The following is a 17,869-nucleotide window of genomic DNA, read 5'->3' as shown; positions in this document are numbered from 1 at the left end:
TAAGAAACAAAATGAAAAGAAAGTGAAGGGAGCGGGAGAGAGGAAGGAAAGAGAGGAGAAAAGGAGGAAGGGAAAAACAGCAATGAAAAATCCCTTTAATTCAAGATTCTACGAAAATACTTGACCACTGGAATTCTTTTTTTTCTGACGGTACTACTAATATGTGCAGGATATTGACATTCCTTGGAGCAGAATTTGGGAAATATTGTACTTGTTGGAAGAAACTGGATACGAGGTTAAAACAGAAAGACTACAGGAGATTATCTCCTTTAGGGGATAGTGTCCACAGCCAAACAACCAGGGAAATACTTATTTAAAAGCAACAGCACGAAATCACTTGCTTTACGTTTTCCAAAGGGACTGAAAACTAATTTAACTGCTCAGGACTACAAGGTATTTTGGTGTGAAATTTCTACTCATGCCAGAGTTTCTACCACTTAGTCTAATACCCAATGAATTAGGTTACTATTCTTTTTTAGTGTCTTAACATACTTCCACATATATCTTGGAACATTTTTTAACATCTTAAAAATCCCCCTAAGATCTCTTCATTAGCCAAGCGGAAGCTTGGTGCAAGCACTTCCCCAGGTGCTCCTGATCTTCCATCCACCCTCATGCTATACACAGTGACCTCTGAGGTGAGAGGAAAAGCTAGTGCCCTGCAAAAAAAGCTACTTTTCCCTGCCTTGAACAAAGGAGATGTGCAACACAACCCTTTAGTATTCCCTGTTAAAGGCAATTAAATAACATTTGATTTGAAAATTTTTTATTTGAAATAAAACAAATGTTTTATTTGAAAACATTTTTTATTTAAAAACATTTTACTTGAAAGCAAAAAAGTGAATTAACTTTTTTTTTCAAAAAAAAAAATCGCAGTTATTAAGTATATCCTTCATTCTAAACTTTGACTCACAATGAAATTAAAGCTTCAGATAGATTTACATTAGAGCAAACAATAGGTAAGCACAGGCTCAGTTTTTAACAGCAAGCTTACATGGCAATTTGAATGAATTCTCAAAAATAAATTTATGCAACAAAACCTTTATCTAGCTCTTGCTCATACCAAAACACAAAATAATTCTGTGCAGAATGCAACATAAATGAAAATAAGGAAAAAAAAAAAAGGAAAGCTGAGTATGCTGGGGGAAAGAAATAAAAATCAACCAAAAAACTTTAATCTTTTCCTATATTATCACAGCCTAAAATGGAACTTTGAGGAATATTTTATACTACCAAAGAAAGAAATGTCTCAAATAAACCTTAAATTTTACATATATTTAAAGTAACTTACTTGTAATAACCATCACTTTTGAAAATATGGCCTTGACACTGGCATCTGTCTGAAAATCACACAAAAAAATGCAAAATTAAAATCTCCTAGCAATAATCATTATATTTTTCAGAAAGTTAAGCATAACCCACTCACAGTCTAAGCCCACGCCCAGACCACCAGTATATATTCCTTCTTTAGACATGTTTAAGCCCCCAATAAACTGAATGAAAGAAGTGAAGTCATAATCCACCCTCGTCACTTCTTCCCTCATCCTGTTTTGTCATCCTCTCAAAAGGAAAAAAAAAGATATGACTGCTGCCTCAACCTTTTGGGACACAGAGGTATTCTGTTTTTCTTAAGTATACTCAAAGGACAGGACAACTTAGTTTAAAAGGGGAACAAAGTAATCTGGAAACGGTTTTCACATTTGTAGTCTATCTCAAACAAAAAACTGACAAGTATATAATTCTGATTGAACTGAGGTATTTAAGACTGAGAATTATGACATATAAGTCAGGAAGCCACTGAGAAGACGCTAGATGAAGACACTTAAGATGCCATTAACATGTACAAAAGATTTTTCAAAGAGGGCTAGTTATATGCTGCATCAGTGCAGTATAATATTTCAGTGAATGAATGTCTTCATTACATTGTGCTTCATGTAACATATTCTGTAAAGTCATGGGTATCAATGATGTTTCTAAGAATGCTAGTTATTCACTGCATCAGGTTAGTGTTATTTAATGAAAAGAAAGATCACCAACAAAGTACAGTACTGCAAGTCACTTTGAGAGACACTGAGCAAATCAGTTAAGTTAAATGAAATAAGTACAAGAGCTACATTGCTAAGAAAGAATAAAAATTATCTTAATCAGAAGAAATAAAGAAGTCAAAGGAAAATATTAAATATCTTAGAGTCTTCCTGATAAAATAGGCAGAATTATAAAGACAAAAATTAAACACAGCTTCTTTTTTTTCCTAACTTTAACTGTATAACATCTACTAAAACTCTCAACATAAAGTGAGTATTAAGACTTAATTCTCCTTTCACTACAAGGCTGCTTTAGAGTACCATCGTTTTCCATTCTGCTGCTTCTTCAACCCCACCACACAAGAATGAGAATTCTCTTTGATTTAGATAGCATGTTAATTAAGACAATTTAAAGGACAATACCACAAAGTAGAAGGGAATAAAACACTGTAACTGAATTGAGACTGTATTTTATTCCTAGACTGAACAGGAATATGAGACCCTGCCAAGTTTTTATGAACAAGCAAAGAGAAGAAGCTCACACTAAATAAATTTTAAAGGGACAGTGAGAGTCAACAAAGCTATTCTTGATTACAGTCTCATACATCACACTGCTCAACACACAACCTATACACTTAAAATGCTATTCGGCTGCTATTAAGACTTTAATAATGCTTTCAATCAGTAATAATTTTATACACATGAAAATGAGAACATCTCACATTCTAAAATAGTATGCTTGCAACTTTAGAGGTAGTAAATTAATATGTCTCTAGGTGACAAAGAGGGGCACTTTATCCAGAGCATATCACCTAAAACACTCAACACTGCATTATAACACTGACTAAAACAAATGTTTATTGGTTGAAACACACTAACTTAACTGAGATTTTCCAATTTCCCTCCTTCGTGCAGAAGTACTGAAATAGCAGAATTACTAAAATAATTTTAAGTTATTGTGTAACAAGGAAAAACTTACTCTAGTAGGTTCAATATAATCAGGAATCACAGAAGGTTAAATTATGCTCAATAAGTCATAAACAAAGAGATAATTGTTAGCCTATAAACCAAAAATACTACTCAGTTGTAAAGCTTCAATCAGGCTAACAAGGGTCAAGAAATGTCTTATTACTACTACTGATTTAGAGGTTAAGAAAAAAGTGAGGTCACCATAAACCTCAAACAACTACTGTTAGCTCACTGATTTTTAGGACAAATGGCAAGATTTACACCTAGGAAAACTGGAGATGTTCTCCCTTAGATGAAATAACTCCATTCTATTGACCTCTGTCCTATGAACAGAAAGTATATGTTGTGGGGAAAGGGTGAAGGAGTCCACTATGTGCTGAAAAAGAAACAAAAATAACACTGTGCTGTTTTCCCTGGATGCGATTTAAAATGACCAGACACACAGATTTTCAGATGAATTTTATCTTTTATAGGCCTACATACAACATTCTCAAACAAATCAACTGGATGAATAACTACCATTAAATTATAAATACGAAGACCAGGTAATACATTAAAATTACCACAGTATTAGTCCTAAGTAAAAATATCAAAATACTAAACTATAATTACATGATTTTAAAACTTTCTATAACCACAAAACTATACAAAGATGATGGCAGCATTTCAGTGCAACAACATTAAGTGTAATTTTACTGTTTTATATGCTATCAATAATGCTGAGTTATTTTTTGTTTTTAAAGTTACCAAAAAAGGCTTAATTCTGAGTACACAGAAGCACATTCTGTTTCCTGTTGGATATCATCTTTTGCAGATACAGTGAATTTAAGTTTTTCTATGTAGTAAGTTTCTTAAAAATTTCAGTGTTCTAAGTTAGAGATCATAGGTTCTAGAGTCAGAATTGTTCCACCCAGAAACAGCTGTTCAACAAACACACAGCAGAAATGGTGATAACGTACTTTGGGTTGCTTAATTAAGTCGAGCAAATCCTTTACTTGATGTCGGAGCAGATTTTGACACTTCCACATTTCATTCAATGCTCTGAAAAACATAAACACATAAATTTAAATAACAAAACAGGATAAAAATCCTCTAGGATATTCCAACTATATATTATTTCTATAAGTTCAGACTATAAAGGGAGATGACAAAGATAGGGTAAAAGTTACAGGGGCTAAGCAACTGATGATAAATGGAGAGAGAGAGGAATCAAATAGAAGAGATAATAACATTTGCGGAGATGGGCATATCAAAAGAAGGGGATTAGTGGTGATTGTTTTTCCTTTTGTACAGAAATACGGAAAATTTCTCATTAACTGGAACACATTTGCAGGCAAGGGCATAGGAATTAACCAAGGTGATTACAAACTTGAGATATAAAGCAATATTTAATGGAATAGTATCTTTCAGTAGGTAGGATGAAAAGGAATAAAAGACAGAAAACAGTGAGCTCTGAGATAATGGGGATACTTTTTCCTGAAAGAAAAATATTATAATTTTACATTATATATATATATATACTTTATTAGTCATTTATAAATTATGTTATATAAGTGAATATTCATCTTACACAACAAAAATTTTGATGTCCCCATAACACTTTTATTGTTCTCAGGCAGAAATTTTAAAGAGATTTATATAAGAAACATATTTATACATAAAATATATATAAATCACAGAGAGCAGTTAATGTTATTTAAATGCTGAGTTATAGAATATCAGAACCATTTGCATTCAAAATTTTTAAAAAGAAATTTTCCAAAACCAACTACTACTTCTTATTATTGTTTTCAATTATTTATACTTCTACTGGGGCTTCCCAGGTGGCACGAGTGGTAAAGAATCTGCCTGTCAATGCAGGAGACCAAAGAGACTCAAGTTCCACCCCTGGGTCAGGAAGATCCCCTGGAGAAGGAAGTGGCAACCACTCCAGGATTTTTGCCTGGAAAATTCCATCGACAGAGGAGCCTGGTGGGCTATAGTCCATGGGGTCGCAGAGAGTCAGACACGACTGAGCACATAACTTTCTATTAACTCCATTATCACACATACAAAGCACTGCTCTGAGACAATAATTTAATGCAGACGTACATAAACTATGTAGAAACATCCATTTTCTTTTGCTAGACAAAGCAATTATTTGCTTAATATTTTCATTCTCAACACTGTGTCTTAAAAGTACTTTTGTATTTTTTAAAAAAAGGAGATAAATTAGCAGAGATTTGGACACAAATTCCCTTTATAGTAGTCCCTTATAAATGGTACTAGCAAAACAACAGTACTGGAGCATTTTCATCTTAAAATAGCTATACTTTACTGTTTTCAAGGTGCTAAAGTTCCCTAAAGTTTAACAGGCACATTTCAAGGATTCAAATATTAAAAGAAAAATGACCATTATCCAGACGACTGAAAAAGTCTCACAGCAAAGTAGCAGTTATGTAATGAAAACAATAATTTTGAAGGAAACAGAGCAGTCATCTGTGAAATTACTTCTGAACCCCAAAGTCAATGAATTCTCTCCATATCTACACATTTTATCACTACTTGTAACTTTAAAAGGCCCTGGATTTTGAAACTTGCTTTCACTTAAAGCAGAGAAATAAAAAAGAAATTATCTTACCTATTATAGTTATTTATTAATTTAAAGATGAAATCTTAAGTAATTCTAAAGCTTATTATAAACCATTACGGTTGCAGCTTAAGTCAAAAAGTGACCATTACATACGAAGAATTTGTACTGTAACAATCAGGAGGGGCACCCCCTCAAGCATTTTAATCAAATTATATTAAGCAGCAAAGACAATGTGTCCTTGGGTTTTGCCTTTCTAAACAGCACTTAAGGAAAAAAAAAATTGTACTAGTGGAAGCAGTATTACTATACTAGGAAGACAAGTACCCATTCATTCAATGTTAGTCTGAATTCCAGCTCTGTCACTAAATAAAAGTGAAAAATCTGACTGGAACCTGGCAACTCTTACATTTGTTAACTGACTTTTTTTAAATTAAGTGACATTTTAAGTAGACAACTAGTCCCCTCATGCGGGCTTCTCCTCAGCTGCACCAATGCACTACATGTTTGCATCATTTCAAAGAAACAGAACTGCCACTGGGCCACAGAAACCTGTCAAATGTTGACGAGAACCTCTCCTCCAATCTGCTCTCAACTGGCAAACTACCCGTCAGACTCGGCAGTACAGAACTGTCTAGATGAGAGCCTGATCAATGAAGGAGAAGATCACCACCAGGACACCTGATAGTACCACTTACTCTCGTGGCTAACAGCTGCTCTGGGCAACTTGGGGAAGGTGGAAATACACACCATGATCAGAGGGCACTCAAGCTGCCTCAGTTCTCCTCTGCAATCACCAAGATACTCAGTTAACTTAGTGACTTATCCAAAAGTGGGTACGTATAAAAAGTCTAAAATATAGAAGGTACTTTGTCTCCCCCAAAAGAACACCATCACAGGATAAAATATATGGCTCTTGCAATAAATAAAAATCCTTACCAAACAAATTCTGCCTGTTACAGAGCAGCTATTTTAAATACCATTCAAAATGATTCGACGTCACAAATTCAAATGACTTTCTGGGCTAGAATGGTAATACAAATGAAGTAGGACAGGCATTATAATACAGTAGTGAGCACTGTGGTGAAATCAGAAACATTAAGTAAACCATCATTATTAGTATTCAGGACGATGGAAATAAAATGAGACAAAATTTCATATCCAAAAGATTCACAAAAAATAAAATGCCAGACAGAGGATGGAGAAACTTAAGAAACCACTGGCAAGAGTATAAATTAGTATAATCATATTGGAAAATGATTTGACTAGTTTATAATGCTGGGAATGTGCATCCTCCGCAGTTCCACTCATAGCTGTAACTCCAGTGATCCTAAACCTTGTCTGCCCGTTAGAATCCCCAGAAACGCTTTTCTAAACACCCCAATGTGCATACTACCAACTAGACAAATTAAATGACAAACTGAGGATGAGATTCATGTGTCAGTGTTTTTTAAACCTTTCCAATTGATTCCAATATGTAGTCAAATCTGAGAACCATTCATAACTATACCTCAGAGAAATTCTTGCATGTTTACTAAATTGGAAAATGTTCACAGTAGCATTATTTGCATTACTAAAAAATGGAAACAACACAAATGTCCATTCTTTCCATGCACTCAGATCTGCAATGTCAAGATGATGGAATAAAACTGCGGAATAATGACAAAGTAATTCAATACCTCAGTGACAATGAATGACCCATAAGCTATGAAGAGTGGATGAAGTTTAGGAACATAATAGAATGGTGTGAGGAAAAAAAAAATCACATAAGACTATACCCACAATCACTCCATTTTTATAATGTTCAAAAATGATCAAAAACAAAAAATATATAATTAAAGGATACATACATACGTATAATAAAACCATTCTTTAAAAGGAAATGAGAAACACAAAATTAAGGTTAGTGGTTTCCTTTGAGAGGAAGGAGGATGAAAGAGGGTGGGTGGTAGATTCACAGACAGTTATTCAGTTCAGTTCAGTTCAGTCGCTCAGTCGTGTCCGACTCTTTGCGACCCCAAGAATCGCAGCACACCAGGCCTCCCTGTCTATCACCAACTCCCAGAGTTCACTCAGACTCACGTCCATCGAGTCAGTGATACCATCCAGCCATCTCATCCTCTGTCGTCCCCTTCTCCTCCTGCCCCTAATCCCTCTGCATGAGGTGGCCAAAGTACTGGAGTTTCAGCTTTAACATCATTCCTTCCAAAGAAATCCCAGGGCTGATCTCCTCAGAATTGACTGGCTGGATTTCCTTGCAGTCCAAGGGACTCTCAAGAGTCTTCTCCAACACCACAGTTCAAAAGCATCAATTCTTCGGTGCTCAGCTTTCTCCACAGTCCAACTCTCACATCCAAACATGACCACTGGAAAAACCACAGCCTTGACTAGATGGACCTTTGTTGGCAAAATAATGTCTCTGCTTTTCAATATGCTATCTAGGTTGGTCATAGCTTTTCTTCCAAGGAGTAAGCGTCTTTTAATTTCATGGCTGCAATCACCATCTGCAGTGATTTTGGAGCCCAGAAAGATAAAGTCTGACACTGTTTCCCCATCTACTTCCCATGAAGTGATGGGACCAGATGCCATGATCTTCGTTTTCTGAATGTTGAGCTTTAAGTCAACTTTTTCCGCTCTCCTCTTTTACTTTCATCAAGAGGCTCTTTAGTTCCTCTTCACCTTCTGCCATAAGGGTGGTGTTGTCATCTGCATTTCTGAGGTGATTGATATTTGTCCCGGCAATCTTGATTCCAGCTTGTGCCTCTTCCAGCCCAGTGTTTCTCATCATGTACTCTGCATAGAAGTTAAATAAGCAGGGTGACAATATACAGCCTTGACGTACTCCTTTTCCTATCTGGAACCAGTCTGTTGTTCCATGTCCAGTTCTAACTGTTGCTTGCTGACCTGCATATAGGTTTCTCAAGAGGCAGGTCAGGTGGTCTGGTATTCCCATATCTTTCACAATTTTCCACAGTTTATTGTGATCCACACAGTCAAAAGCTTTGGCATAGTCAATAAAGCAGAAATAGATGTTTTTCTGTAACTCTCTTGCTTTTTCAATGATCCAGTGGATGCTGACAGTTATTACTACGCTTCAAAACTCATCATTTCTTTGGGTGCATAAAATACTTCATGACAGTAAATGTAAAGACTTTTGGAGAAAATAACCACAGACAAAATGTAAAGAATAAGTAATAAAATGTTAAAAAGCATCAGGTGTATAGTTGGTCAGTTAATTCGAAAAAGTTGATTAATAGGAAGTAACAGACAAAGGGACATATTGAATTAATGGAGAACTTACAAATGGATAACATAGTTGTATAGAAACTTGAGTGTGGGTATTACAGGGAAGTCGTTAGAGAGAATAACTGACTTGAATATCCATGTAGAAAATAATATAAGATTCTTATTTGACATCATGCATAAAAATAAATTATAGAAGAATAAAGATCTCAATCTGAAAAGCAAATCTTTAAAATTTTATTCAAAAATATGGAACAACAAATTAACCTCAGTATAGAAAAGAATTTTTAAAATGCAGAGAGAGCATAAGCAAAACAGAAAAGGACTGATATATTTGGTTATATTAAAATTAAAACTTTTATATGTGCTAAGACACCACAAGCATTGTAAAAACATAACTATAAGCTCTAAGATATATTGTGCACATACCTGACAAATGTTTTAGTGTATAGAACATATAAAGAAACTTCACAAAAAGTTGATATAAAAAATAACTTCAAAAATGTTATACACATACACACACACATAACTTACTTATTTTAACTTAAAAGAGATAAGTATTCATGCACCCACCAACCATTTTTGTAGCAATCAATTGATCCACAGATTGGAATTTACTTTCAGCTTTTACATGAAATTATTTTTCAGTATATCTCAAAATATATTTTCAGTATATTATTTTAGTTCTGAAATTGTTATTTATGTTTTGTGTATTCTATTCACAAATTTTTAAATTTTCTTTTCCATTTCTGGGTATTAAAATTTTCATTAGTTGTTTGCTCCTATGGGTTTGGAAGTTATACACTCAAATTTTTTTAGGGGGGACTCAAATTTTTAATAGGTATAGTTGGTCTAATTAATCAACATGTCATATCTGTCCTCGCTCTTATACGATGAAAGAATATCAGAGCACTACCTGCCATCTTAACATGTTGTTATCTGACTGTGTGCCCCCTCCCAGGGAACGAGAAGGGTATCCCAAGGACTCTCACGAGCTCACAAATTGTTGCAGTGGTGTAGGTTGACTCAGTGTCAGCCTAGATGCTAATCTACTTTTTAATACAGATCCCAACACTCTTTTAAGAAAACTATCCTATTCCTTCCTTCTGGATTTAGTTTCCTTTTTTACTCTTTAGTAATTTTTTAAGTAGGATCTATGAGTGGTGAACTCTCAGTTTTTGCTTAAAAGTGTCTTTAATTCATTACTACTCATGAATGACAGCTGAAATGAGTCAAGGCATCTAGACTGGTTGTGACTTAAAATAGTTTGTTCCAAAAGGAATATACATATATATATCGTATCTCATCCACACTAAGAGGCCATCAACTGCACCATGAAGAAAAGGATGCATTCCAATTTCAGAGATGTTAGCATATTAAAATTTAAGGTTTTACAATCAATTAAATACAGTGGAAACATATTCTACTATATGCAGTGGAAAAAGAATGAGTTTTGGAACCAGGTAGAACTGAATTCAAATTCTGGCCTTGTCTCTTACTACTTGTGTAATTTTATGCAAGTTAACTGATCTCTGTGGGATTCAGTTTATCACGTGGAGAACAGAAAAAATATCACTTATGCTAGGAGTTGCCAAGTTTTTTCTGTAAAAGGCCAGATGGTAAATTTCACAAGCTTTGTGGGTCATAAGGTCCCTGCTGAAATTACTCAACTCTGCCAATTGCAGCAGGAAAGCAGACACAGTTAAGATACGTTCCTGTGCCTGAAATACAGACGATATTCAGAAATGTACATTTTCCCTCCTACAATCTTTTTCTCTACATTTCTGTGAAAGATATAAACAGACATATAACAATTTCCATGGGGGAAGTGAAGTGAAAAATTCCATTAAGCTGTGACAGGAATGAAAATTAGGTACAGCTCCCTAGACTTCTAATTTCTTCACATGTAAACCCCATTAGCTGGGGGTTAAGTTACCCATTTACTAGAATACTAAGGATCTATACTTTCTGAAATCTAGAGCATATGAATCTCCAGGCCTCAATTTCCTAAGCCTCAGTACAATTCAATTAGCAATTCCTCTTCCATGTACAAAGTGCCAAAAGGCCTTCAAAAGCACTTTTTGAATGAAACACAGTCATAAAAAAATATTTTTGCTTACCTTTATGCCAAACTATAACACCATGTTGAGATTATGAAGCGCAAAAATATGTATCCTACTGGTTTACACTATAACTCAAATTAGTATCAGGTAAAAATAAGAAAGTACTACTTTCACAATATGGACCCTTCTGATGCCTTAAGGAATATAAGCAAAAAAACAAAAAATACATCAATATTTCTTGAGACAACAGAAAAAACTAAGTCCTAAAAGCTACCTAATCAATCAGCTGTTTTTCAGTTAGTTACAAAAATCCTTGTTAATCCCATGTTAGTAGCAGTACTTTTATCCAAGTATTCTATTGTGTCTGACCATTTAAATGATGTACATTACATAAATTGTCGACATTAAAAATACAGTTGTTTTCATTTCCATAAAATCCAGTATACTGCAAAAGATAGAAAGAACAGAGTTTGACATTTGAAACATACTTCACTGCATTTAAATCCAGGGTGGCATACAAGTAATACAAGCATTTCATGCGTTCCGTTGTTTCCAAATTGTGGGGGACCATGTATTGAGCAAAGATCCGTTCAACAAGCAATCTATGAAAAAACATAAAGTACTCTATTAATTTCTATAAATATATGTATTACATATGTATATAAATTTCCAAAACATATAAAAATACATATGAGAGCTTCTTCTTTCTGAGTGGAGATGAGACTTACAAATCAAAAGATTTCTTTAACAAGAAGAGCCTCCCCAACCCCACAAAAAAAATGGCAACTGGATATACAAGAAAAACTCCTATACCTAGCAAAGATAGCTACTTTTGCATGACTTTGGGCAAGTTATGTACTAGGGGCTCAATTTCATTAACTAAATAATAAAGGGTTAAAAAACTACATTAGAACTTTCCAAGCAACAAATTCTAATCTAAGTTAAAACTAACAAGGAAATATCTGTCTTCTGAGTTTCCAGAGTGATCATCATGAAAAACGACCTAGATAAAAGAACAAAAAGAACAGGGGAAAGGGGAGCTACCAAATCAAAATGAAAATCTCTGTGCACTGTCACATGCTCAAAAAGCTTTAAAATGTCAATTTTTTAAAAATAGTAACTGTGAAACTTCTTAGATGATATCAACCTAAGATACTCAGTTTCTACTTCCTACACCTCTTAAAATTCTAAGATGTCCTACTGGTTCTTAATTTTCTTATTTTGATCTTTACAGGTAAGATCATTTGGACCCCACTAAAAATTCATCAAATCAATGCAGACTGGAAGCAGGATTTACAAGTCTACTAACTATAGAATGGATAGGTTCCATACAAGATCTAATCTTATATACTGGAATAGAAAAACACAAAGATTATATTCAGATAATGTGTTTTTATACATAAATTTATAAATTATTTTTTTAGCCTTAAGTAGGAACTGTTTTTATTTAAAATGCCTAAATATAAAAGGTGTATATTTGACTTTTATTTGAAAAAAAAATCAATGTGAATCCTTATAATACAATTACCTATGAAACAATATTTAAATTATAATTGCATACATTTCTACTTTCAAATATTACTCAGTTAAAATACAGTATACGAAAGTGACCATAAAAGATGTACCCATCCCTAAAGTTATATGTACATCACTACTTCATTTATGGCTTTGGCAGGAAAGCAACTAGTCACTCAAAATTTTTAACTTGCAGTAAAAACCAAAGAGCGACTTTAAAATTATAAAAAATAAAATTAAAAAATAGTTCACCTAAAACAACAGCTCAACAACAGTTATATAATACCAAAAAGCACCAAACATTTTACTTATGGTCTCTTTAACTTACCTATCATCAATACTATTTTGATAATATATATGGAGCAACTTGTCTTTGATCCATGAAATCTGTTTTGCAGCATCTTTCCCAGCTGCTGATTGTAAAGCATATTTCTTATAAATCTGGGCAAGTCCCATCATGGCTTCTTTGCGTACTCTCCACTTAAAATAAAAACATTTTTTTTAATAATTCAAAAATGCCTCCTTATATTAATTCCTTCAAGTTTACTTACCCCCTTTTTTATTTACTTTACACAATATATTTTAATCATACCTCACTTACTAGATGTTAATTTGCAATAAATATAAAAATATAACTATCATTTTAATATTTACTACATCAAGCACAGATATCTACTAATATATAAATAATTTTAATGCTTTGATATCTCCCAGAGAAGGAAATGGCAACCCACTCCAGTATTCTTGCCTGGAAAAATCCCATGGACAGAGGAGCCTCTTAGGCTGCAATCCATGGGGTCGCAAAGAGTCAGACACGACTGAGCGATTTCACTTTTGATATCTTAGACCCTTACCAACCTCTAAAAACAAATTTCACTCACAATCTACTTAATGTCATTTAGAATTAGTGAGGGGAAACATGTTACCAACTTTTAAAAGGCAAAGACAGTGCCTAAGTGCATGAAGTGTGTGCTATTCCTTATAGAATTTTTCCAAATTATGGTCTATATTAAACATACTTGTAAAGGTACATAGAATAGTGGCTTTATCAGATGCTGAATGTAAAGACACATTAGTGGTTTATTTTGTATACCTGGGAAAGACATTCAGGTGTCAGAATAACGTATTCAACTATTTTTTTTAATGAGTACATATCTGCTATATATCTAACATTAATTATCTCGGTATGAGATTAACCTTAAATTTTACAGCACTATAATCAGTAGGATGTTAGTAATATCCAGAACTTCACAAATCTGCAAAAATTATTCATTTTTCCTTTGCAGTCATAGCAACATTTTTCTTTTGGTTTCTCTTTTAATTACAGTAAAGAATAGTCCTTATTTCATCCATCCATTGCATACACACTGAAATAAAAGACTTCAAAAGCTTTACTCAAAATTCAATACATTTGTAAAAACTGTAATATCCAATTTCCTATCTTACCTCTAGTTCCTGAAACTGGTGTTTTAGGGAGAATTTAAAGCTACAGAGCAAATTTTAATACTGCCAATAATGTAAATACATTTAACAACTTTTTGGTATTCAATATATACAGAATGACCCAAGCAGTCCTACAATGAACACAACACGATGATCAAACACATGTGAAGCATGATCCCAACAACACACAAACTCTGACCATGAAGAAGATTACTTAAACAACACTCAGAAGGCTGTCACCCTAGCATGATGTAAACCTCTTTGTCTTCCTTTACAACTTTTGGCCTTTTCATTGTTTAGGATCCTACTGATATATTCAATAAAGACAAGTCTAAACTTATCAGTTAAAATAAGCTGCTCTGAATACCTACAGATTTCACAAGAAAACCATGCAACTCCTGTCCATCTATTCTGCACCCACAACCAGCATGATCAAAGAGAGAATTAAATGATGAAGAGAGCACAATCAACCTTGTAAGCGACTGTCAAAACGTTGTAAAGTATTTGCCTGGTTAAAGTTAATCACAGCTACCAACAAGCCTCCTGCTTTCTTTGCTAATTAACCCCTAAATACATCAAAGATTTTCATCTTTCACCAAAATTACTCTTAAGTCCAAGTCTATAAAATCCATGCCATGAAGGAAAGGCAATGGGGAGGAGCGGAGAATGAATATTCACTGAAACACTAAGCGCCGAATACACTCCAGGCAACAAGGAATACAAACATAACAAGACACAGTCCCCTGTTCGGAAGCCACTAACTAATGAGTGGAGCCATTTGGTGCTCAAGGAAGAAGGTTTGGGGTCATGGAAGGTGGGCGAGAAGCATGCTGCTCTGCTCGGGTTAGCTTTGCCATGTTGAAAACATCTTTTATTTTCTATTCCATAGAAATTATAATACAATCAGCTAGAGGACTATGAATTGATACCCGTATGAAAGGGAAAAGAGAAGTCGTGTCAGTTCTTTACAAAGTCACTTATTAAGGTTAGTGTACAGGTTAAATATCTGACTAATCTACCACTTAGACCTGTCCCATTTGAGGATAAACAAATAAGATGAACAAAATTTAATGTAACAAAATGTAAAACCTTCTTATAAACATTATTTTAGATATTAAAATGCTCCCCCCAAAAAAAAGCTAATTTCATTTAAATCTCAATATTTGCAAATGAAACTCTATTAAAACATCGAGTATTCAAAATACAAGCCTACTAGTAACTATTATTCCTACTTACCCGTTTGTCTAATGTTCTCTCTCTCACAAAATTAAGTAAGTGATCATTGACCAGAAGAATATCTTTTTTAGCAGCTGTAACTATAGACACAATAACATCATGCCTAATAGCTTCCTCAGGGTCATGTGACCTCACTTTAAGATACTCTGAAAGATAAAATTTCATTTGATTAAAATGGAACTTTGACAATTAAAATGTCTTAAAAGATTGCATAAGACCTTTGAAAATAAACCACAACAAAAACAAAACCTAAGTAGAAAGTTTAATGTTTCAAAAATATTAGTAGCAGGAGAGACAGAAAGGAAGAAAGAGAAGAAGGAAGGAAGGTTAGTACTTCAGTCAAAATACAATAGTTTACATGCAACTGAGTAGTAAATCCCCTCCCCATCTATGGGGCAGGGTGGATGACTTGAGTTCCTAGGCTCAGTAATTTAACAAGCCACATAAATGAATCAAGAAGTATATCAATATTTCACTTTTATTTTAATGGTTAAAATATTCAAGTCAAGTGGTTCTGCTGGGAAAAGACTAGAGAATATAAGTTTCTATCTCCCTTAACTAGGCAAACCCTTAGTGAGGTTATTGAAAGATTAAATTAAGATAATGGCAGCAAAGAAATAGGATTATAGGAAAGAGCATAAGACAATTCCACTTAACTAAAAGAAAGACCAAAGGGATGACAGAAGAAATGAAACATTCAACAATTATGAGAGACTGGAAGAAAATATTAAAGCAAAAAACATGGGAGTTCAGATCTGGCACTCAGAAAACTGAAAGAAAAATGAACAATCTTCAGTAATGATATATTAGGTTTAAGGAAGAGGTACCACAAGTGAATATATTCCCTGGTGGCTGATGGTAAAGAGTCTGCCTGCAGTGCAGGAGACCCGGGTTCGATCCCTGGGTCGGGAAGATCCCCTGAGAAGGAAATGGCAATCCATTCCAGTATTCTTGCCTGGGAAATCCCATGGATGGAGGAGCCTGGCAGGCTATAATCCATGGGGTTGCAAAGAATCGGATATGCCTGAGCACCTTCATTTTCACTTTCACCACAACTGAACATAAATTATTATTCAGCTTTTTAATTAGAAGATTAGTAAGTATAATTTCGTTGTTCAGATCTGGAGTAACATATATAGCCATGCCTATAAACAACACACAATGCTTATGATTGTAAATAGATTTACTACTCAATAAATGAACAGTTAACAAATATAATGTAAAAAGCTCATAAAACCAATGCCCAGGTCCTAAGCTCCTCCACCTTGAGCATTCTCTACCAAATGGAACTATTTCAAACAGTGAGAAAGATAGTATGTGGGATAGGTAATGAAAAGTGGACACTGTACAATAATATAGAACAGAAGAAATCACGGAACAAGACACCAAAGGTCAGTCTTCATCCAAGGTGATGCTGTATATATGGTGGAACTGGAAAGGAGTCCTTTATTATAAGCTCCTTCCAGAAAACCAAATAATTAATTCCAACAAGTACTGGTCCCAATTAGACCAAATGAAAGCAGCACTCAACAAAAAGCATCTGGAATCAGTCAACAGAAAACACAATCTTCCATCAGGATAATGCAAGACTGCATGTTTCCTTGATGACCAGGCAAAAACTGTTACAGATTGGCTGGGAAGTTCTGATTCTTGGCTGGGAAGTTCTGATTCCTTGTATTATTCACCAGACATTGCACCTTTGGTTTTCCATTTATTTCGGTCTTCACACAAAAAAAGTTCAATTCTGTGGAAGACTGTAAAAGGCACCTGAAACAGTTCTTTGCTCAGAAAGATAAAAAAGTTTTGAGATGAAATTATGAAGTTGCCTGAAAAATGGTAGAAGGTTAGGAAACGAAACAGTGAATATGAAGTTTAAAAAAGTTCACAGTGAATATAAAGTTTACTAAAGTTTTTGGTAAAAACGCAAAGTGTGTGTTTTATTTTTAAATTAAAAACCTGAAGGCCAACCCAATAATAATACGCAATAATATGAAAGTTGGGGAAGAGACTGCTCAGAGTTAAAGTATTCAAGGGTCCTTGATTGCTCAGAAAGAAGCTAGTATTCTGATTAACTTTGGACTTAATTAATCAACTATGCGGTGAAAGCATGAAGGAGAATTAACTTTCAGGCCCATGGGGATAAAAATGGAAAAATGAGAAGAAAATACACTGAGCAGATGAGAGGAAAAATAGAAATAAGAGAAGCAAAGAATAGGCGTGTAAAATAGAAAACACAAAATAAGATCATAGGATAAGTTCAACTATGTTAAATTCAATATATATTTTCAATAAAATGTTTAAATCACTTTAATACTACTACATATAATTTATAGATATGTACACATGGAACATAGATAGAAAAGCATGAACAGGTTGCAGACCAAATTTATTAGAGAAGTTACTCTAAGTAGGAAAGAGAATCCCTTGTGAAAAGTGTTTCAACTGTATCTACAATGTATTTTCTTTTTTAATCTCCTAAACTAATACAGCAAAATGCTAACATTTCCGAGGAAGACAGAATATATTCATCTATATTTTCTGAACTATTTCATAATTTCATATCTGGCAACAGTCAGCTATATAATATTCACATTACTATAAAAAATGAAATACCTTATGAATTTACAGATCAAGAAAGTTATCTCCATTAAGCATGGTTAGTTTATAAATTGATGACTCTCACGTAAGTTTTCAAAATATTAAAGACCACTGAAGTCTCATAATGTATTCAAAGTCAAGACCTACTCAAATCTGAATGCCTGAAATAAATTACTCTTAAGAAACCAACACTGCCTCTGATAACACTA

The 17,869-nt window shown here is 34.0% G+C and overlaps 1 protein-coding gene across 5 annotated transcripts in view; it reads right to left on the bottom strand.

The window, feature by feature from the left end:
- PDS5B (PDS5 cohesin associated factor B) overlaps positions 1 to 17,869 on the bottom strand; it is a 173,929-nt gene that overhangs the window by 73,378 nt on the left and 82,682 nt on the right. For all 5 annotated transcript variants that reach the window (XM_018056634.1, XM_018056632.1, XM_018056635.1 and 2 more), the window contains exons 11-15: positions 15,063 to 15,208; positions 12,712 to 12,863; positions 11,357 to 11,470; positions 3,953 to 4,034; positions 1,292 to 1,340 (exon numbers count right to left, since the gene is read on the bottom strand). In XM_018056634.1, coding sequence (XP_017912123.1) covers positions 1,292 to 1,340; positions 3,953 to 4,034; positions 11,357 to 11,470; positions 12,712 to 12,863; positions 15,063 to 15,208 — 543 coding nt within the window. The remainder of the gene's footprint in view (positions 1 to 1,291; positions 1,341 to 3,952; positions 4,035 to 11,356; positions 11,471 to 12,711; positions 12,864 to 15,062; positions 15,209 to 17,869) is intronic.

This window comes from Capra hircus, chromosome 12 (assembly GCF_001704415.2).
Source record: "Capra hircus breed San Clemente chromosome 12, ASM170441v1, whole genome shotgun sequence".
Lineage (NCBI taxonomy): Eukaryota > Metazoa > Chordata > Mammalia > Artiodactyla > Bovidae > Capra > Capra hircus.
Note: the sequence above shows the minus strand (reverse complement) of the source record. Positions and strands in the feature narration are given on the sequence as shown.